Here is a 23,747-nt window from a genome sequence, read left to right as displayed (position 1 = left end):
TAAAAGATATTAAATACTTAAAAAGAAAAATTAATAAAGACCAATCATTTAAATTTATTCAAAAAATATCCAACTGTTGCAATCTAAGCTTATTTTTCCTGTAACTCTTTTATGATAGGTGCTAAAAAATAATGACAACACTGAAGAACACGTTTTGGAAACTGAAAATAAAAAGCTAGTAGAGGACAAGGAGAGACTGAAAACTGAGCTGAAGAAGGCTTCCGATGGTAACTTTGCATGCGTGTGTAAACGGGAAGGACAGACTAGCAAATAGTTTATGCTGTTGCGTATATCCCATTGGTTTACTTTAAACAAAATCAAATGCCCTCTGGCCAAGCACTGAGGATGACTTACCTATAAATTTCTGTTCAAATATGAGATTGAAACATTGTGCCAAGAGAAACATGTTCTGTTATGCAGAAAAACATGTAGGTGTTTCAGATTTGTGTTGTAAATACAAATGTTCTTGCCTCAGCAAAAGAGCTATGCTTGAAAACTTTTCTATAAACATATTTTTGTAAAACGAGTCACATTCTTCTGTCATTGTGTATTACCTCTTAGAAGTAATCACAAGGAGACAGCCTTGATAGAGTAACACATTGATTATTTAAGCCCTAATATTTCCAACACACTAAACTTACATTTAAAAAAAAATTGAGAAAGACAGAAAGTAAGCATTCTGGGATATCAGTTGAGAAATTGCACTGTAGGTTCAAATTGAGGCATCCTAAATCTGAGTCCATGAAGGCAACTGTTACTGCACTAAAGAGTTCTAATTGTTCTTAGTTACTCATGGTACAGTAAATACATTATTGTTGTAACAGCCTGTTGTGTATAGCTTGCCCCTCTAGCAATGTGTCTGCATGAGGAGGCAGATAGTGCTTGATGTTGGCCAGACACAAGGAAACCTGTCACGTACTCATGGTTAAGACTGTTGATTAAGGTGATGATGTGCATAGGCCATCTCCAATTTCAAATCTTGTCTACTACTTTAGGTTGAAGGTAAATAGGATTCAGTGACTAAATCAAGACCTAGTTGAGAGCATTGAGAGTTTAGTTTCCTTTACGTTGTTCTCAGCATAATAGACGTTCTCTGAAATATTACTTGCTGTTGCTAAAAATCTATTTATATTATTTGGACCGGATTTATTTCATGAAGGCATATTTGAATTTTAAAATTAAATTGAAATTCCAAAGACAAAGGCTAATTCTATATACAAAAACCTAGATGAGGATATTTCATGTGCTGTAAAATTCTTTAGTGACTGCACTATTTTTTTTAAATTTTTAAATTTTTTCATATGTCTGGGTGTTTTCCCTGTATCTATGTCTGTGCCTGGTGCCCTCGGAGGCCAGAAGAGGGCATCAGATGCCCTGGAAATGGAATTACAGTTATAAGCTTCCATGGGGGTGTTGTGAACTGAACCCTGGTTCTCTCAAAGAGCAGTTACTGCTCTGAATCACTGAGATATCTCATTAACTCCTAAAACTTCTTATTTAAATTTAAGCAAAAAAAAATTAAAAGCAGCAAAGATAACTTAGAATTAGTGGATTAAAAATCCAAAATCCCCTTCTAAAGGAGGCTGTTTTGGTATAGCTGTAAACTTGTCTTGTTATAATTTAATTCTATTATATTTACCGTGATTCCAAAAGATTTAGATTATAGTTAAGAAAGTTTAACATTTATGTAAAAGTTATAATTAATTAATAATAATAGTAGTCCCTATCCTCTGCAATGGTGATTTTTTTTTAAAGACTCATAAAATGTTGCTATTAATCCTTTTAGAGAATGTAAGGAAGTATTTCAAAAGTACTTTTTTTTTCCTTTTTTCTTTTTTCTTTTTATTAACTTGAGTATTTCTTATATACATTTCGAGTGTTATTCCCTTTCCCGGTTTCCGGGCAAACATCCCCCTCCCCCCTCCCCTTCCTTATGGGTGTTCCCCTCCCCACCCTCCCCCCATTGCCGCCCTCCCCCCAACAGTCATGTTCACTGGGGGTTCAGTCTTAGCAGGACCCAGGGCTTCCCCTTCCACTGGTGCTCTTACTAGGATATTCATTGCTACCTATGAGGTCAGAGTCCAGGGTCAGTCCATGTATAGTCTTTAGGTAGTGGCTTAGTCCCTGGAAGCTCTGGTTGCTTGGCATTGTTGTTCATATGGGGTCTCGAGCCCCTTCAAGCTCTTCCAGTTCTTTCTCTGATTCCTTTAACGGGGGTCCTATTCGCAGTTCAGTGGTTTGCTGCTGGCATTCGCCTCTGTATTTGCTGTATTCTGGCTGTGTCTCTCAGGAGCGATCTACATCCGGCTCCTGTCGGTCTGCACTTCTTTGCTTCATCCATCTTGTCTAATTGGGTGGCTGTATATGTATGGGCCACATGTGGGGCAGGCTCTGAATGGGTGTTCCTTCAGTCTCTGTTTTAATCTTTGCCTCTCTCTTCCCTGCCAAGGGTATTCTTGTTCCCCTTTTAAAGAAGGAGTAAAGCATTCACACTTTGATCATCCATCTTGAGTTTCATTTGTTCTAGGCATCTAGGGTAATTCAAGCATTTGGGCTAATAGCCACTTATCAATGAGTGCATACCATGTATGTCTTTCTGTGATTGGGTTAGCTCACTCAGGATGATATTTTCCAGTTCCAACCATTTGCCTACGAATTTCATAAAGTCATTGTTTTTGATAGCTGAGTAATATTCCATTGTGTAGATGTACCACATTTTCTGTATCCATTCCTCTGTTGAAGGGCATCTGGGTTCTTTCCAGCTTCTGGCTATTATAAATAAGGCTGCTATGAACATAGTGGAGCACGTGTCTTTTTTATATGTTGGGGCATCTTTTGGGTATATGCCCAAGAGAGGTATAGCTGGATCCTCAGGGAGTTCAATGTCCAATTTTCTGAGGAACCTCCAGACTGATTTCCAGAATGGTTGTACCGGTCTGCAACCCCACCAACAATGGAGGAGTGTTCCTCTTTCTCCGCATCCTCGCCAGCATTTGCTGTCACCTGAGTTTTTGATCTTAGCCATTCTCACTGGCATGAGGTGAAATCTCAGGGTTGTTTTGATTTGCATTTCCCTTATGACTAAAGATGTTGAACATTTCTTTAGGTGTTTCTCAGCCATTCGGCATTCCTCAGCTGTGAATTCTTTGTTTAGCTCTGAACCCCATTTTTTAATAGGGTTATTTGTTTCCCTGCGGTCTAACTTCTTGAGTTCTTTATATATTTTGGATATAAGGCCTCTATCTGTTGTAGGATTGGTAAAGATCTTTTCCCAATCTGTTGGTTGCCGTTTTGTCCTAACCACAGTGTCCTTTGCCCTGAAGTCCTTTTATTGTTGAGGATAGTTTTAGCTATCCTGGGTTTTTTTGTTATTCCAGATGAATTTGCAAATTGTTCTGTCTAACTCTTTGAAGAATTGGATTGGTATTTTGATGGGGATTGCATTGAATCTGTAGATCGCTTTTGGTAAAATGGCCATTTTTACTATATTAATCCTGCTAATCCATGAGCATGGGAGATCTTTCCATCTTCTGAGGTCTTCTTCAATTTCTTTCTTCAGTGTCTTGAAGTTCTTATTGTACAAATCTTTTACTTGCTTGGTTAAAGTCACACCGAGGTACTTTATATTATTTGGGTCTATTATAAAGGGTGTCGTTTCCCTAATTTCTTTCTCGGCTTGTTTCTCTTTTGTGTAGAGGAAGGCTACTGATTTATTTGAGTTAATTTTGTACCCAGCCATTTTGCTGAAGTTGTTTATCAGCTTTAGTAGTTCTCTGTTGGAACTTTTGGGATCACTTAAATATACTATCATATCATCTGCAAATAGTGATATTTTGACTTCTTCTTTTCCGAACTGTATCCCCTTGACCTCCTTTTGTTGTCTGATTGCTCTGGCTAGAACTTCAAGAACTATATTGAATAAGTAGGGAGAGAGTGGGCAGCCTTGTCTGGTCCCTGATTTTAGTGGAATTGCTTCAAGTTTCTCTCCATTTAGTTTGATGTTGACGACTGGTTTGCTGTATATGGCTTTTACTATGTTTAGGTATGAGCCTTGAATTCCTATTCTTTCCAGGACTTTTATCATGAAGGGGTGTTGAATTTTGTCAAATGCTTTCTCAGTATCTAATGAAATGATCATGTGGTTTTGTTCTTTCAGTTTGTTTATATAATGGATCACGTTGATGGTTTTCCGTACATTAAACCATCCCTGCATACCTGGGATGAAGCCTACTTGATCATGGTGGATGATTGTTTTGATGTGCTCTTGGATTCGGTTTGCCAGAATTTTATTGAGTATTTTTGCATCGATATTCATAAGGGAAATTGGTCTGAAGTTCTCTTTCTTTGTTGGGTCTTTGTGTGGTTTAGGTATAAGAGTAATTGTGGCTTCATAGAAGGAATTCGGTAGTGCTCCATCTGTTTCAATTTTGTGGAATAGTTTGGATAATATTGGTACGAGGTCTTCTATGAAGGTCTGATAGAATTCTGCACTAAACCCGTCTGGACCTGGGCTCTTTTTGGTTTGGAGACCTTTAATGACTGCTTCTATTTCCTTAGGAGTTATGGGGTTGTTTAACTGGTTTATCTGTTCCTGATTTAACTTCGGTACCTGGTATCTGTCTAGGAAGTTGTCCATTTCCTGCAGATTTTCAAGTTTTGTTGAATATAGGCTTTTATAGTAAGATCTGATGATTTTTTGAATTTCCTCTGAATCTGTAGTTATGTCTCCCTCTTCATTTCTGATTTTGTTAATTTGGACACACTCTCTGTGTCCTCTCGTTAGTCTGGCTAAGGGTTTATCTATCTTGTTGATTTTCTCAAAGAACCAACTTTTGGTTCTATTGATTCTTTTTGTTTCTACTTGGTTGATTTCAGCTCTGAGTTTGATTATTTCCTGCCTTCTCCTCCTCCTGGGTGTATTTGCTTCTTTTTGTTCTAGAGCTTTTAGGTGTGCTGTCAAGCTGCTGACATATGCTCTTTCCTGTTTCTTTCTGCAGGCACTCAGCACTATGAGTTTTCCTCTTAGCACAGCTTTCATTGTGTCCCATAAGTTTGGGTATGTTGTACCTTCATTTTCATTAAATTCTAAAAAGTTTTTAATTTCTTTCTTTATTTCTTCCTTGACTAGGTTATCATTGAGTAGAGCATTGTTCAATTTCCACGTATATGTGGGCATTCTTCCCTTATTGTTATTGAAGACCAGTTTTAGGCCGTGGTGGTCCGATAGCACGCATGGGATTATTTCTATCTGTCTGTACCTGTTGAGGCCCGTTTTTTGACCAATTATATGGTCAATTTTGGAGAAAGTACCATGAGGAGCTGAGAAGAAGGTATATCCTTTTGCTTTAGGATAGAATGTTCTATAAATATCTGTTAAGTCCATTTGGCTCATGACTTCTCTTAGTCTGTCTACGTCTCTGTTTAATTTCTGTTTCCATGATCTGTCCATTGATGAGAGTGGGGTGTTGAAATCTCCTACTGTTATTGTGTGAGGTGCAATGTGTGTTTTGAGCTTTAGTAAGGTTTCTTTTACGTATGTAGGTGCCCTTGTGTTTGGGGCATAGATATTTAGGATTGAGAGTTCATCTTGGTAGATTTTTCCTTTGATGAATATGAAGTGTCCTTCCTTATCTTTTTTGATGACTTTTAGTTGAAAATTGATTTTATTTGATATTAGAATGGCTACTCCAGCTTGCTTCTTCTGACCATTTGCTTGGAAAGTTGTTTTCCAGCCTTTCACTCTGAGGTAGTGTCTGTCTTTGTCTTTGAGGTGTGTTTCCTGTAGGCAGCAGAATGCAGGGTCCTCGTTGCGTATCCAGTTTGTTAATCTATATCTTTTTATTGGGGAGTTGAGGCCATTAATGTTGAGAGATATTAAGGAATAGTGATTATTGCTTCCTGTTATATTCATATTTGGATGTGAGGTTATGTTTGTGTGCTTTTCTTCTCATTGTTTTGTTGCCAAGACGATTAGTTTCTTGCTTCTTCTAGGGTATAGCTTGCCTCCTTATGTTGGGCTTTACCATTTATTATCCTTTGTAGTGCTGGATTTGTAGAAAGATATTGTGTAAATTTGGTGTTGTCATGGAATATCATGGTTTCTCCATCTATGTTAATTGAGAGTTTTGCAGGATACAGTAACCTGGGCTGGCATTTGTGTTCTCTTAGGGTCTGTATGACATCAGTCCAGGATCTTCTGGCCTTCATAGTTTCTGGCGAAAAGTCTGGTGTGATTCTGATAGGTCTGCCTTTACATGTTACTTGACCTTTTTCCCTTACTGCTTTTAATATTCTTTCTTTATTTTGTGCGTTTGGTGTTTTGACTATTATGTGACGGGAGGTGTTTCTTTTCTGGTCCAATCTATTTGGAGTTCTGTAGGCTTCTTGTATGCTTATGGGTATCTCTTTTTTTAGGTTAGGGAAGTTTTCTTCTATGATTTTGTTGAAGATATTTACTGGTCCTTTGAGCTGGGAGTCTTCACTCTCTTCTATACCTATTATCCTTAGGTTTGATCTTCTCATTGAGTCCTGGATTTCCTGTATGTTTTGGACCAGTAGCTTTTTCCGCTTTACATTATCTTTGACAGTTGAGTCAATGATTTCTATGGAATCTTCTGCTCCTGAGATTCTCTCTTCCATCTCTTGTATTCTGTTGGTGAAGCTCGTATCTACAGCTCCTTGTCTCTTCTTTTGGTTTTCTATATCCAGGGTTGTTTCCATTTGTTTTTTCTTGATTGCTTCTATTTCCATTTTTAATTCCTTCAACTGTTTGATTGTGTTTTCCTGGAATTCTTTCAGGGATTTTTGTGACTCCTCTCTATGGGCTTCTACTTGTTCTCTAAGGGAGTTCTTCACGTCTTTCTTGAAGTCCTCCAGCATCATGATCAAATATGATTTTGAAACTAGATCTTGCTTTTCTGGTGTGTTTGGATATTCCATGTTTGTTTTGATGGGAGAATTGGGCTCCGATGGTGCCATGTAGTCTTGGTTTCTGTTGCTTGGGTTCCTGCGCTTGCCTCTCGCCATCAGATTATCTCTAGTGTTACTTTGTTCTGCTCTTTCTGACAGTGGCTAGACTGTTGTATAAGCCTGTGTGTCAGGAGTGCTGTAGACCTGTTTTCCTGTTTTCTTTCAGCCAGTTATGGGGACAGAGTGTTCTGCTTTCGGGCGTGTAGTTTTTCCTCTCTACAGGTCTTCAGCTATTCCTGTGGGCCTGTGTCTTGAGTTCACCAGGCAGGTCACTTGCAGCAGAAAAGTTGGTCTTACCTGTGGTCCCAAGGCTCAAGTTTGCTCGTGGGGTGCTGCCCACGAGCTCTCTGTGGCGGCAGCAACCAGGAAGATCTGTGCCGCCGTTTCCGGGAGCTTCAGTGCACCAGGGTTCCAGATGGCGTTTGGTGTTTTCCTCTGGAATCAGTAATGTGTGCAGAGTGCAGTCTCTTCTGGTTTCCCAGGAGTGTCTGCCTCTCTAAAGGTTTAGCTCTCCCTCCCACGGGATTTGGGTGCAGAGAACTGTTTATCTGGTCTGTTCCTTCAGGTTCCGGTGGTGTCTCAGGTGCAGGGGTCCTGCCGCTCCTGGACCCTCCCCCACGGGAACCCAGAGGCCTTATACAGTTTCCTCTTGGGCCAGGGATGTGGGCAGGGGTGGGCAGTGTTGGTGGTCTCTTCCGCTCTGCAGCCTCAGGAGTGCCCACCTGACCAGGCGGTGAGGTCTCTCTCCCACGGGGTCTGGGAGCAGAGAGCTGCTGCGGGCCGGGATCCGCGGGTGTGGGACTCCCGGTAAACACAGGGAGTGCCCGGTCCTAGAGGAATTCTGCCTCTGTGTGTCCCGAGTTCACCATGCAGGTCACTTGCAGCAGAAAAGTTGGTCTTACCTGTGGTCCCAAGGCTCAAGTTTGCTCGCGGGGTGCTGTCAAAAGTACTTTTAATTAGTAAAAATAATGTTGCAAAATGTTTGTATATCTGACAGGGATCTCTTATTTTGTAAGTAGGTTATAACATTTCTTTTTCTTTTCTTTTTTTTTTTCGGACTGGGGACTGAACCCAGGGCCTTGTGCTTGCTAGGCAAGCGCTCTACCGCTGAGCTAAATCCCCAACCCCTATAACATTTCTTAAAAAGTCAAACAAAGCTGGGTTTTAGCTCAGTTCGTACAGTGTTTGCCTAGGATACACAAAACCCTGTAGTTGTTCCCTAACACTTCATAAACCAGGCAGGATGTGAACATTGGTGCGAAAAGGCTCCTATCTACAGTCTGGGTTTCAGAGCAGCCTTGGCAGCATAAAACTGTCTCAGAAACATAAAAAGAAGAGTTTCAGTCCCAGTTAAGTGCTTGTCAAGCAAGGAGGGCCTGAAGCCAGCTAGGCATACTGACGTACTTTAACCCCAGCATTTGGGGTGCAGAAGCAGGCAGATCTGTGAGTTTGAGACCAGCCTGGTTTCTCATAGTGAGACAGGACCTACAGGCAGAGCTACATTGTGAGATTCTATCTTGAAAACAAGCAAAAAAGCAAAGACGAAGCCTGAGTTCAAGCCCTAGCAGCCATGTTAAAGCCAGCATGGGGACAACCAACTGTAGTCGGAGCTCTGAGGAAGCAAAAACAGAAGGATCTTTGGGGGTGGCTGGCCTAAGCTAGTCTTTGTTTGATCAGTCAGCACCCAGTGTTGACCTCTGGGTTTCATATGCACACAGCATAAATAAATGTAAAATGACAAGAAGATCTGCTCAGTGGTAAAAGTATTTGCTGCCACCACTCACTACCTGAGATGGAGCCCCAAGACCCACATGATAGAAAGCAGGAGCCAGCTCCCTCAGCCTGTCCTTTACCTCCACATCTTTGTTTGCAGGCATTGTCACACATACATTCTCTCTCTCTCTCTCTCTCTCTCTCTCTCTCTCTCTCTCTCTCCCTCCCTCCCTCCCCCTCCCTCCCTCTCTCTCTCTCTCACACACAAACATTTAAATGAATGAATGAATGAATTGTAATGTTTTCCATCCTTTTACCTCCACATCTTTGTTTGCATGCATTCTCTCTCTCTCTCTCTCTCTCTCTCTCTCTCTCTCTCTCTCTCCCCCCCCCTCTCACACACACACATTTAAATAAATGAATAAATGAATGAATGAATTATAATGTTTTCCAAATATGATAATAGGCGATATTCTTACTCTCCAAGCAATTTAGTTTCCTCTTTCTTTGACATTCAAAATTTACAATTTACATTTTACAGAATGAGGCTTGAGGGAGGCATAAGTGCTAATGACATTCTCAGTCAGGTCAAAAGCCTCAAGAGAGATATTTAGCATATGAAATAAAAATTTAAAACAACTTGTAATTCTGAGCTACTTTAAACTTTAGCTTCTTAATCCTGACATAAAACCAAACTCAATATTGCTTCAGTATTTAAGTAACAGAAAACTTGGGTGTTTGGAGAAAATGAACTCTTTAATAATATTGGCATTGTGTTTATAATCTGATAAGAAGATATACCTGTCCTGTGTTTGAAATGTAGATAGACCGTCTGGCTACTTTCAAAGGGAGTCAGTGTTAAAATCAAACCAGACTTTACCTGTTGGAGTGTGTCCTGTTTGGTTTCTGCAAGATGTGTAATATTTTATGAACACATTGAATTAACATGGAGTACTTTTTTAAGTAACGTTCTTAGTGACCTTGAGAAGCTCTAAAGCTCTGTTTCTAGAGATGTTTCTTTGGCTTTTTCCTTGACTTATACCAGACAAATGCATATAGACAAGACTAAGAAACTGTATCAGCTGATAAACTTTTATATTATTTTAACAGTACAGTGTTCAACACACAAATGCATCAAATACTCATTTAAATATTGCTAAAAATTGGGGATATTAAGATGACGTTGCTTAAGAACGTTTCAGAATGATCTTCTAATCATTCTGGTGTTTTATAGGATATTTCCCAAAGGAATTTTCTTTTATGCTTCTCTAATCCATCTTAAGTAATTTCTCCAAAGTTTATTAGAGAAAATAAATTATTAAACATAAAGGTTTATTTAACCTAATTTTAGCACCAAAACAGAAAAGTAGTATTCTTTACTTTATTCTTATAACTCTACCAGGGGCTGGAGAAATGACTCAGCAGTTAGGAGTACTCATGTCTGGACTGGAGAGATGGCTTAGTGGTTAGGGGCACTTTTTGCGCTTCTAGAGAACCAGAATTGAATTGTAAACATCCCCATGGTGGTTCACATGTGTGTAATTCAGTTCCAAGGGATCCAATGCTCTTTTCTACTCTCTACAGGCTTCTGCATGCATATACATACACTCATGTGCACACATAAAATAAATATTTTTAAAAGAACACTCTACTAATAATAGTAAATATTCCTATTTTTAATCCCTGGCTCAGATTTTGACCAGTTAGTAAGCTATCTCTGTTTTCAGTACATTAATATTATCTCTGAGATCAGAAGAGAGCACATATATCCCAGAGCACCTAATTTATACTCAAGACTAACTAGTCAGGTGCAAGGATCTAGTCTTTCACTTTAATAATCCATTTAACAATAAGTCTGTTATCCCAGTATGTTGAGTAATTGGGGAAGGGCATTGTTATGAAAAATCAGATCCTGGGCTGAAAGGAATTTATAAAACTCATAATAGAAATAAACCTGTGCTGTAGAAAACCTGCTGTCCTAAAGATTAATAACTAAAGACCCTTCCAGAATAATTAGTAGTTGTCCCTACAGCTAAATCTTCCTCAGTGTTTCTTCTTACAGCTAGAGGAAATAGCTACTACCCAAATACTGAATGCATTTAGGCCATGGCAAAGCTACATGGGGCGTAACTAGAAGTGACAATACCTGTTCTTCCTGCCTTTAAGAATATCTTTCTTATACAGAGAAACCCTGTCTCAAAAACCAAAACAAAAGAACAGAATTACATTGACATGCATTATTTAAAGGAAATCATTAGAGCTGCCAACCTGAGAGCAACGGTTATCTAGCAATGCGTGTCTCCTTAAAAAGGAGCCTGGGAGAGAGTGGATCCCTGTAATCTGCTTTACAGGGATGGAGACAGCAGGATCTGAAGTTCATACAGCAGTCCCCTTCAGCCTGGCAACTGGGGTCTGTCTTAAAGAAGGATTACTTTATTAGGACAAATGTATAATGGTGATATGTTATTGTTTCCTTTCTTCACTCCCATTCAGTTCTGTTTCCTTTGCTGTGAGCTCTTTATTGTTCCAAAATAGCACATAAAATTACCCATACCAAGGAAAAGCCTTGCTAATCACTACAGAGGGTGTCAGCAAGAGAAACCAGACTACTTATTGAAGATCCTTAAAACAATAGTTGTACTTCCTCCTCCAAATGATACATGAGGAAGTCTACCCAAAAAAGCATGAATGGAGACATCCAACTGCATCCTGAATAAAGAATTGTTCTAGGAGATAAGGCTGTAGTCAAGAAACCCAATTCTCTAAATGTTGATCAACTTAACATGGCAGAAAAATGGGTCAGTGACATTACTCTATTACTCTTTTGAGTGGAGCAAAGCATGTAATTGGTAGAACTGTTGATGGATCACCCCAAGAAGTAGTGAATTATGGAGAGAAAATGTTGGGTCCCCTATGGAGAAAAGAATGTCTTAATATCTTGGTGTTCTTTTGTTACATTTCCTAACTAGGGATGCATGTTTATTAAAGACCTTCATGGTAGATGTTTTTATGATGAGTGTATCACCTGATAGAAGACTTTTTATTGAAGATGGGGGTTACAGAAAGATTAAACTAGACTACTTGTCTAAAAACACTGAGGAAAGAGTTGAAAAAATGGCTCAGTTGTTAGGAGCATTGCTGCTCTCCCAGAGCCCCTGAGTTCAGCTCCCAGCACCCACATGGCAACTCACAACTGTCTGTAGCTCTACTTGCACAGGCTCCAACACCCTCACACAGACGTACATGCCATACATGCAGAAAACACCAATACACATAAAATAAAAATAAATAAATCATTTTTAAAAGTTAAAAAAGATGCTTAGGAAAAATACACCAAATGATTCATATATAACAGTTACCTTCAGTATGTACAATAGATGGCCCCTTTGAGTTTAAATTATTTTCTACAGCAGCTTACTTATATTCAGTGAAAACTTAATAGTTTTGTGGGTATTTTCATTTTTTATTTTTCAAAGATCCTGGTAAGACAGCCAATTTTGGCTTAGAATATTTGAACAATTGACTCAATATCTAACTTCACCTAGAAAGTAGATTTTCACTAATAGAAAGTTGTTTAACCTTGGAAATCTGTGAGAAAGCACAGAGTAATCTTGATCAAGTTGGTAAATCTTTTAGAAAAGTTTCCTCTCCTATAAAGTAGGTAAGAGACTAAACTAGAGTATCCATCCGTGAGGTAGTTCCAAACAATGTAATGGAGTAAGCTCGACTGTGGGAATGAGCTCCATTGTTGTCCTTTTGACCTTCAAATACATGTTTTTCATGAGAGAAACCTTTACAGTGACTTCCCTTTCTTCAAATCTTAAATTCATCAGGTGGTTAATTAAATAATATTCTTGACTTCAAAAAGATGTTTCCAGCAGTCATTAGGGCAGGACCTGGCATGTTTGATCTATCACTTAACTCTCAGACCTTAAATGTTGAACTCTCTTGGGTGGAACATTGGAAGAAAAGGACATGTGTAAAATGACTTCACATTACTGTACGGCTGCTCATGTAGACCATCTGCTGAACCCATTGGTATGGAATGATAAAAGCTCATGACAGCAGAAATGATTTGAAAAAATAATCACAGGTTATTTTTATTATCCTATTAGAAAAATAAAAATGAGACTAGATCTATTCAGCTCTTAAGAGTGTTTGCTTTTTGTAAATAGCAAGTATAACCTAAGGCATGAGTCTAAACATGTCACCTAGTATAGCTGTGTAGTTTTGGTACTGGTTTTAATTGTCTTTTTTATAACTTTATAATTTATCCAACTTTTGCATATATACAAAGTTAAATATTAATTAGTAGTAGAAGCTTACAAGAAAGACAGCAGTCTTGTGGAGCTCTTTTCACCAGAAGCAAGATCATTCCATTTATTAATTATTTGGGAAGGAATAGGAGGTGTGGTCTTGTTGCAGGAGGTGTGTCACTGGGGGGAGGGTGGTCTTTAAGGTTTTAAAAGATTCACTCTATCCCACTGTGCTCTCCTTGAGCCCTTCGTGGATTGAAATGTGAGCCACCAGGCCTCTGCTTTGCCATTCTGGACTCTAACCCTCAGAACCTGTAAGCCCAGTAAAACACTTTCTTTTGTAAGTAACGTTGGTCATGTTGTTTTATCACATCAATAGAAAAGACAGAAGTGGAGCACAATAGAGGGGATGATTGATTCTTATTGATACGACTGAGGGAGCCTTGACAGGAAAGAGTATCATTTCACCTGAGCTATCAGGGTGGGTAGGAAGGATTTGGGAAGCAGAAGTGAGCTAGGAATAGCTTCCCCCAGCTTCAAGAGTGTAAATGAATAAAATGAAAGGCCGTATGACCAAGCTATGGTCTGTGTCTGAGCAGGAATGATGAGGCTAGGAAGAAAAGTGGTCTTCTTTGCTTAGTAACTACACCAAAGTTACTGTTTGATTGTTTGTTTGTTTGTTTGTTTGTTTGTTTGTTTGTTTGTTTTTGAGACAGGGTTTCTCTGTGACCTGGCTGTCTGAATTCACTGTGTAGACCAGGCTGGCCTTGAATTCAGAGAGCCACCCTCCTCTGCCTCCTGAATGCATGCATCACCACTACCTGCCCCAAAATTACTTTTATTACTTAGCAACTTAGGATTATTTACTGATGTTTCTTTCACATATGGTACACAGTGGAGCTTATTTTATTTAAACATTTGAAAGCCTACCTATTAATTTCCTAACCCAGACTATGAGCCTCATTCATTTACTCCACTCCTAGAATGTAAGGACATTTAGATGCATCCCAAGAAACAAATTTTGTTTGTTTTTTGGTTTTCAGTCTTCACATGAAAGAATTAAATTATTTTTGTTTATTAAGGCATTCATTTACTCCACTCCTAGAATGTAAGGACATTTAGATGCATGCCAAGAAACAAATTTTGTTTGTTTTTTGGTTTTCAGTCTTCACATGAAAAAATTAAATTATTTTTGTTTATTAAGGTTTGCTCTGTAGCATATTTTTTATGTAGCTCTGTCTCTGTCTCAAAAACATCTAGCTCTTCTTGCCAAGGAAGCAGTTTGCTAAAGTATGTCCAGTTCAACCTCTCTGCCATTAGTTAGGCTTCTCACATTGCTATTAAGAATGGGGATTTTTGTTGTTGTTGCTGGCGGTGGCCATTTTGTTTGCTCAACCATGGTTATGCCTCTGCACTATTTAAAACCCTCTGTTGGCTCCCTCGTCACCTAGGTGGCAAGAAGTTCAAGCTGTGCACTGTGGTGGGCAGTGATCTGACACCAGCACATCGTCAGTCTCAGCAGCTTTAAGTTTTGTACTCCTCCATTGTTATCATGGCTGTGCTTACAACAGTGCCAGCTCATTAGTTTCCCTCTGCTCAGTTTTGCATGTCTACCTGCCTAGAACCCTGTTCCTTTACTCCTCTAAATGCAAGCATACACTACTTGTTGCTCATCCTTCTGCCCCAAAGTTGCTACTTCTAGGAAGCTTCTCCTGAAGTCTCTCCCTTTAAACATGATAGAGTAGCTTCCTTCCATATCGGCCATTCCTGCCCAGTTACTAAGGGTACATTCCAGAGACATTACTGAGTCTGTTTATTCCTTTGTTTGTTCAAATGTGTATCTGTGCTCTACAAGCATGCCTGATGGCCCCAGAGGCCAGAATAGGGTATCGGATCATTTGGCTGCTGAAAATTGAACCAGGGACAGTACCCTTATCACAGAGACATCTCTTGTTTTTTTTAAAGGAATTCATTATAGGCTTAGAAGTTAGACCTTTGGAAGTAAGAAACAAACAGAACTCTAGCAGGAGTGAGTCCCAAGAAAAGCTGTGCCCCTGAGGATTGTTGTCTAGGGGTCAGTAAGGGTTTTTTCCTTTTAAACTGGAGGAATGGGGAAGAGCTGGTTAGTCCAGTTGCCCCAGCTCTGAGGTGTCTTTGTATCACCGCATCCAGGTGTCTGGACTGAAGATTCGATTGCATCTTCACATAGCTTCCCGGCAGCTGGAAGTGTAAATGTTTATTCTGGAAATAGGTTCAATATCTAGCAAGTTACTCCTCTGGCTGCCCATCCCCACCCATCTCCCCACAGGCTCCCTTCAACTCTTTTTTCTCTTAAGGAGAATCCTGGGGGATTTTCTTGATGTCCATTGTTTTAATAATCTATGCCTTGGAGTACATAAAATAGATAGATAACCTCTTCTTCATTTGTAATAACATTCAAAACTTCAGAAAACATGACACATCTTTTTATTTAAAAATTCATTTATTTCAGGCTGGGCAGTAATACACATGCCTTTAATCCCAGCACATGGGAGATAGAGGCACATGGATCTCTGTGAGTTAAAGCTGGGCCTAATCTACAGAGAGAATTCCAGGACAGCAAAGACTACACAGAGAAACCTTGTCTTGATGTCCCCACCCCAAAATTAAGTCATTTCATTAAAGAAATTTAGATCATTATGATTTCAGTTCTCAGTTACTTAGTACTTACAGCCTAGTGACTTCTAGCCACTCCTGTATATAACATAGTGGTTAATGATACTTGCTGCCAAGGCTGAGGACTTGAGTTCAATCCCTAGGACCCACATGGTAGGTGGGTGGGTGTGGGCATGTGTACAGGCGCATTTGTGTATGCTAGAAAACCAGTATTTCTTTCACATACATACATACATACATACATACATACATACATTGATAGAAGAAAAACAAAACAGCAACTTAGATATATTGCCTCAATCCTCCTAGGCCAATAATGTTTTTCATATATATACTGTTTCCAAAATGATACAGCTTAAAAGAAGCCAATCCACATGTCAGATGGAGCATCTACATACGCCCTTAGCTGCAGATACATCCCAAGTGATGCAGAGCATCCAAAACACGGTGTTGTCATTTGTGTTTACCAGAGGTAAAGAAGTTGGGAACTATCCAAGAGGCCTCCAGACAGTAATAGCCTTCCCTAATTAGAATGAATTTGATATGGAGTAATTATCAGGGCTGTTGATGTCCACTGAAATGCAAAGTAAGAAATGTATTGCTATCTTGACTTGATCAGTACGAGGAAACTCTTTGCCTATTGTTTTAAATGCACGTCAGCAATAAGCAGAAGGAACTCCTGGATAGTCTGCGTGAGTGGTTCCTGAGAGTCTTTAGAATGGACCGTGTGACAGGGCTTCAGAATGGCAATGCTAGCTATAGAAGAGGTATAGGTTTTGAGTCAGGTTAATTTCATTGTCTTATATTTTTATTTCCAAGGGTTTTTTTTTTTTACAATAAAGTTAATTAAGAACTTAAAAGAGTAAGGAACTGATGTGCCAATTTCTAAAATTCTAAATAACAAATTCATTAAGCATAAATCATTTTTAACATTAAAACTAGCCCTATTTAATACAACTCCTGACCAAATAATGAAGGGTGTCTAACTCCAGTTAGATGGTTAGGAGTGCCATGTTGGTGCTGGGAATTGAATAAAAATGAGAACATATTCTGTCGTTCATTTATTTACCAAGTAATACCATATTGAACTTGCAAAAAAGTCTTTAATATTTAATTTAGAGTTATGGATCCAATAAATGGAAATTATATGTAAAGCTGGAGGTCCTTTAACAGCAAGCACTTTACCAACTCTATAGTTCCTAGAAATAGACCTTTCAATGACCATTTTATAATGCCTGAGTGGTGCTGCCCTACATTAGGGAAGCTTATGACGGGCCTGGATCATGTGCCAACAAGTAAAGAGATGCCTCTTGAAAAGAGCAAATGAATGAACGAACAAATGAGAAAAAGAAAGAAAGAGAAAGGAAAAAAAAGGAAGGAAGGGAAGAAGGACAAAGGGAAGACAGAGGAAGGTGGGAGTGTGGTCATCGGATGTAGGAGCCTGAAGTTTTCCCTGACAAAATCTAAGGAAATTTGAACCTCAATGATCAAGTTACTGAAAAGAAGAGGAAACTGAATTCTATTGATGATGCATGGATGACAAATACACGGTTCACACTCTGTGGGCTGTGATTACTTGCCAAATTGCAGTTATGAAGTATCAACAAAATAATTTTAAGGTTGGGGGTCGCTGCAACATGGACTCTACTAAAGGGTCCCAACGTTAGGGAAATTGAAAACAGTTGCTTTAGATGGATGGGAAAGAAAAAGAGTACAGTTTTAACTGAATAATAAAATGATAAAGTTAGAAAATGGTAACTGTCACAATGATTGCTTTAGGCAAGAATTATCAGTGGACAATAGAAGGAGGCAGCCAGACGTTTTGACAGGGAGCAGGATGTTTTCGTAGTCTAATTTATCTTCCCACATATTGCTACTCTGGTAATGGGAAAACAATAACAAAAAGGAAACGGCATAAAAAGGTAGATCTTTGGAAGTGGTTGTTCTGTAGATGCACTGGGAAGTATTAAACATCATTTTATCACAGTCACATGTATGGGAATGCGTGACCTGAATTCAGTCCTAGGGAAAGATCAGACAAACCCAAATGAACATCATCTATTTAAAGTGGCCTGTGTTCTTTAAAGTGTCAATGTCACAAACGAGAAAGTTGGAGTGAGATAAAAGAACTAGTCTAGATTAGGGAAAGCTAAAGAAATGTGGAAATAGAATGTAAATGTGAACTACTACTGTACTTTAACTTAGAAGTAATAGACAAGATGACATAGGTGTTGAAATAGTATAACTGCAGTCACTATCGAAATTTGGGCAACTACATTAAATGTACTGCGTCAACATTAAATTTCTTAAATGTAGTAATTACACTGTGGTCATGTTAGAAAATACACAATGAAGAAATAAAGAGAAAAAGACATGTTTTTGAAACGTACAAATGTGTGTGTGGAGAGTATGGCATTAATAGTGGGTGTTTGAGTGTATGGTGTATAGGAGTTCTCTACTTAAGTCTTGAATCTTTTCTAATTCTTAAAGTTACTTCAAAATAAAATTCTGTTGGATATTTTTAGCCCTTTTTAAGGCCCAAAATGATGTGATGACCATGAAGATTCAGTCGGAGAGACTTTCTAAAGAATATGACCGACTCCTGAAAGAGCACTCAGAACTTCAGGTTGGTGACATGTATTTGTCTATGTAAAGTTTTTTGAAATAATTACTTAAGTAAACTTTTGGACTACATGCCCTTCACAAATGCAAACAATGTGTTTAATCCTGGCTTTATTAAATAACGAGAAAAGCCATATTTACCTGAAGGATAAAGATTGGGCCATTACAGACAAATGCAAGATGGCCATAATATAAAGAATTACTAACATGCTATTTTAAAAACATTCCACTTTAGTTTTGAAGAAAATAATTGAACTATAAAATAGAAGCATTAAAAAACTGGTTCTGGAAAAATTTGTATTTCACCATCAAGAGTGTTTGCCATATTTGTGCCAAAGAAAGACCAAAATTTGAAATTTCCGATTACATTACTCCAGTCTCCGTTTTGGTGTCTTGGGGAAAAGAACTATGGCATTCAAATGCCTGATTTACACCTCCAAAGATGATTTAAAGATGGGGGGGGGATCTTTGTTAGAGCAGCTATCAAATCTAAGCCATGGGTTTTCTTTCTCTGTTTCTAATTTAGCAAAAGTCAGTTCCAAACATTCATCCATAGATAGGTTTGTCTTTTTTCTCTTTAGTTGTGGATCACTGTCTTACGATTTTACTGCTGCTCTGATGAGACACCATGACCAAAGCAACTCTTAAAATGAGTATGCTGGTTCAAGCACACTCAAACCACCATGCTCACCAACCTGAACTTATTTCCCAGTCACCCTTTGTTTGAGGTGGGGCCAGGGAGGGTGCTGCCAGACATCAAATCCAGACCTAGTGCATGATAGGTAAATGTTGTAGCCCTGAGCTTAAAGCCAGGTACACACTGAGGAAAAGTATAGGAAGAAATGATACTGAAACTGCCTTGGTGTGTAACAAATAAGTATTATACCCAAACATTCAGTCTAAATCAGTCTAAGTACTAGATTTATGGTCCTGACATGACATCATCCACCCAAGCAAATTCCCATCTTTCATCTGTAACATTGAAACAATAATAAAGTCTTGTTCACTGGAGTGTTGAGAACTAAATGAAATGCAGGGTACTTGGAACTTTTCCTAGCTGATACAAACAATCAAGAACCTAGATAGCTGGTAGCTAAGCATGGTGGCACACACATTTAACCCAGCATTTCGGTATGCTTCAAAGAAAAGGGAGGGAGGGAGGGAGAGAGGGAGGGAGAAAGGGAGGGAGGGAGGGAGGGAGGGAGAAAGGGAGGGAGGGAGGGAGGGAGGGAGGGAGGGAAGGAAGGAAGGAAAGATTAGTAGCACTATCACTGTTACCAGCATACTTTGTTCTGTAATTTCCTGACAGACTGGCTTAACCTCTATCAGCTACTCCCCCAGTCAAGCAGCCATCTAAAGCATGTATAGTATCGTTCCCATCCTGATCTGTAGTCTAGTCTCAGGACTCTAATGGCTAAACGTGTGCGGTCTAGAGTAGATGTTGACATTTGTAGAGATCCTGACATTGCTGACCCCCTCAACTGCTCCGTGACATCCTCAGTATTCAGCTGGGAAGGAGAGAAGGATTTCTGAGGCCTCTTGTCTAAGTACACTTTACCCTCTTATCGTGAGGTGAGGGTATTTTCAACCATCGTATTTTTCCACACATTTTGAGAGGGAAGAGTTTTCAAGGTACCAGTAATGTTTAGTCCCTAAACTGGAAAAAAGGAAAACAAATAATATATCCTCAGTTTCTTAGTCCAGTGTCCACTGCTTAATGTGTCCATTGTGGTGCCACCTAACGGTAACGTCTTAACCCCGAAGAGTATGAATCAGTTTGGAGATTTCCTCCAGTCTCCTCACTATCCCCAGAAAAAAATAAAGACTTTTAGCTTGGAGCTTCTCTGTTCATAGCAAATACATGAAGATCTTTTGTAGGTACTTTCCACCCAAGAAGATAGTTGTTGTCCATGCTTCTTTGGAAAAGAACCACATCCTAGATGTACTAAGTGCCATGCTGTATTGATTAGAGCCTTATTTCATAACACATGTAAACCTTAATCTAATTAATACCTTCTGTATTGGGTTTTCTAAATACTACATGTTCTCGGTGCACTCTGGAGAAAGCACCTGGCTGGTGGTCTTGTATATGTGTCGTGTTCACTCCTATGGCAACTCAGTACATTAAAATAGTTTACTGTCTCGTTTAGTGCACAAAGGTGTTAAGGATCAAAACTTTTTATGTGATTTGTTCTGAAGTTATTGAACTAGAAAGAGCAGTTAAAGCTGAGCATCAAAGTCATCTTTCTCAACAACCTCCTCGTTTGGTCACCCATCGAGCTGTATATTCTGGACCTGTTCTCTTTCTATCCATGCTCCATCCCATGGAGAACTGTACATTTCCAGACCCTTGCTTTCTGACTTCTGGGCAGGTTTGCCAGTGAGAGGCTTTAGTACAAAACTGAAAACAGAAGCATAGAAAGCCCCCGATTTCTCCCGTCTTCTGCTTTAGATGACATTTCTTTCCTGGCCCTCTCTCCCGGTCACAGTTCCAATGGGCAGCTTCCACTTTCGGGTCCTCGCCCAGTCATCCGCTCTCAAGCCTCTGCCCATGGCTAGAGTGGTGGCTCTGTGCTGTTGCTAGTGCTGTTTTCTGCCTACGTTCTCATTACCTGAAATAGTCTTCCTTAAATGGCCTTTAAAGGGTTAAATAGCTCCTGGACCCTCTGAATCATCTGACATCCAGATGCCCTGCCTATGTCATCACTTAAATGAGAGATGGGATGGATACTTTAATGAGCATCAAACCAGATCCTATTTCAAGAAAGAACCTTAAATATTTTTAAATAAGAAAATCTTATAGCCGTAAGATACTTAGCTGATTTGTTCCTTTTTTTTCTTTTTTTCCTACCTACCCACCTGGCTCCATTGTCCACTATGAAAACCTAAGAAACATGCTGAAATTTAGATGTCTTTTATGGGCACTGGAGAAATGCTCATTGGTTTAGAGCACTGAATGCTCTTCCGGAGGTCTGGGGTTCAATTCCCAGCACCTACGTGGCAGCTCACAACTGACACCCTCAACAGACATACGTTCAGGCAAAACACAAATGCATATGATATAAAACTAATAATTAAAAATATGTCATTTTATAGATCCATCTTCTCACAAGTGACTCTAATAGTCATACTCTGACCAAGCAAAAGATAACAGAAAATCATTCTATATAATTAAGTTGAATTTAGCTTGTCCTCATGTATTTTACTTTTCTGGTCAAATCAGTCTTAGTAATTTAATTATATCCTAAGATTCCCTGGGAAACCTTACTAATTTTCTTAATTTTATATAATTATGATAGTTTTGAATGAAACAAATATGAACAGTTGTTTAAATGTTAAAGAAACAAAGGTGGTAGAAAATCTGGTTCCTTTTCCGTAATCAAACCTCATTTTGCAGCTTTTAAATCCATTTGGATTTCCCCAGCTGGGGACTCTCCCTGCTAACAGCACTAAATAAATATTAGAAATCAGTTCCTTCAAAACATGTAGTCTGCTTTTTTTCTTACTTGGCCTGGCTATAATCTAGAAAAAGGGGAAAAAATTAAAAAGTAAAAAACCCTGACTAGGTATTATTGGCAAACCATCAGCACTTGCTAATTTTTAAATTCATTCTGGAAATCACCCTTCACATAGGAAACTGCTCTGCATACTGACTTAATAACATCTCCATTAAAACCTTGACTTATATGTAAAGTGGTCAAATACGTACAAACAAGAAGTAATACGTTGCCATTCAGAATAGCTCCCCATCCTAATGGTTGCGTAATGCTGTTATTTAAAAACATCGATACTCAGCCTACCACAGCCTACCACTCGGCAGTGGACTGTCTGTAGGAGCCAGTTCTGCAGCCCCACGCCATGAGGTCTCTTCCTTGATAGAAACATTTGCTTTCCTAATCCAGGTTCAATCCTATTTCATGTCCCACCAGTTTAAAGCTAAACCATGATCAGAAGAACAGTATGAGAAGCCAGTTCTGATTTGGGAAGGACTAAATGAAAAGGAGGTGGGAAGGACAGACAGAAAGAAGGATAAGGTGGGGGGGGGTAGCTGGCCATGTCAGTTGAATAATCTTTCCTTTTATTTTTTGTTGTATGGTGTTTTAAGTTTCAGACTTTCTCAACCCATATTTTCATATTTTAATTCTCTAATGACTAGCAAAATGCCATTTTTATAAGTCCTTGTATGTATGAACTTGCTTCTTAATCTGTTTTTTTTTTTTCTTGCAGAACCGTTTAGAAAAAGAAAACAAGAAAGGCCTGTGAAGTAACTTTACAAAAGAAGATTGTGATATGCCTTGTCAAAATTTGGTTAAACAAAACAGCTTTGTTAGCTTCTGCAGACACACATAGGCTATAGAGTAGTGACATTACCAAAATATTTGAAAATGTTTCAGATATAAAATATGTATTTCAGCTCTTTTGGAAAATATAAGCATGTTAAATACCATATTTACATATTGCTAATAGCATTGGTATATGGTGGCTCTTTACCCATAAAAGGAAAAATTCATTTGCCAGCATTTACTTCCCAAATTAGATCTGAAGTTGCATGAAACCATTATTAGCTTTGAAAGCTTTGATGAGTTTTTAGTAATAAGCAGATAATGGTGGTGGTAAAAATGATGTGTTTGAAAATAGTACTCAGTATCAGAAACTATGTTCACAGGGAAATAAGGATAAATAATCACAATTAGCCTCTGTGCTGATAGAGAAGAGTCAGAGAAGAGTGGAAACTATGGCCTTAGGGCTTTTTAAGCCTAATGATTTTACCATTTACTCTACATACGACAGCAGCACTGTTGACAGTGTGTTTTGAGACTGCACTTCTGTGCCTATTAGACTATTGATATTTGTTTAGTCATATCTAACCAGTAGTCTATCTTTTCAAGCTCATCTGCTAATAGAAAGTATGCCATTTGCAAAACTGTCACGACACTGAGTTGAACCTATGTTGCACTGTGGAGTTCTCCACTTACACAGCCTATTTATGACATCCAAAAGCAGTGTTTTTTATATTTGTGAAAGTTACTGGTTTTACTGGTATTACCTCAGTATACATGCACTGGTATCATACAAATCTCTCTACTATGTTTCTATATTCTCAAAGTTAAATACCGGTTTTCATGCAAATATTCATGTAAAAGTAGTGATTGTAATAATATGATGTAGGTTATTTCATTGTTTAACTGTGAAAAGCCACTTGTCTTAAAATGCATACATATAAAAGAAAATGTAAAATAATAATTGGAGTTTTTATTCTCTAGTTTTTATCTCTAATTTTAATGCCAATTCTATATATATTTAATTGTTCTCATTGCAAAGTGGGTAAAATGAGTAATAGCTAATTGTATTGCAGATAAAAGTTAGGATTTAGTGCTAGAAGAAAGACATGAACAAGCCACTCCACAGGATAAAATATGGAGTTATAGCACACAGGATGACACCGCTGTAGGTAACAAGGAGAAAGAGTGCTGAACGAGGGGGAAACTGAGCACATGACGTCTCAAACCCTACACTTAGAAATGTCAGCGT

The 23,747-nt window shown here is 38.7% G+C and overlaps 1 protein-coding gene across 2 annotated transcripts in view; it reads left to right on the top strand.

Moving 5' to 3' along the window:
- Bcap29 (B-cell receptor-associated protein 29) overlaps positions 1-23,456 on the top strand; it is a 39,998-nt gene extending 16,542 nt beyond the window's left edge. For both annotated transcript variants that reach the window (XM_006239982.4, NM_001006980.1), the window contains exons 6-8: positions 119-227; positions 18,119-18,219; positions 22,443-23,456. In XM_006239982.4, the coding sequence (XP_006240044.1) occupies positions 119-227; positions 18,119-18,219; positions 22,443-22,478 (246 nt within the window). In that variant the 3' untranslated portion in view covers positions 22,479-23,456. The remainder of the gene's footprint in view (positions 1-118; positions 228-18,118; positions 18,220-22,442) is intronic.
- Positions 23,457-23,747: the final 291 nt, after the last annotated feature.

The sequence above is a fragment of the Rattus norvegicus genome, chromosome 6, assembly GCF_036323735.1.
Source record: "Rattus norvegicus strain BN/NHsdMcwi chromosome 6, GRCr8, whole genome shotgun sequence".
In the NCBI taxonomy this organism is placed as follows: domain Eukaryota; kingdom Metazoa; phylum Chordata; class Mammalia; order Rodentia; family Muridae; genus Rattus; species Rattus norvegicus.
Note: the sequence above shows the minus strand (reverse complement) of the source record. Positions and strands in the feature narration are given on the sequence as shown.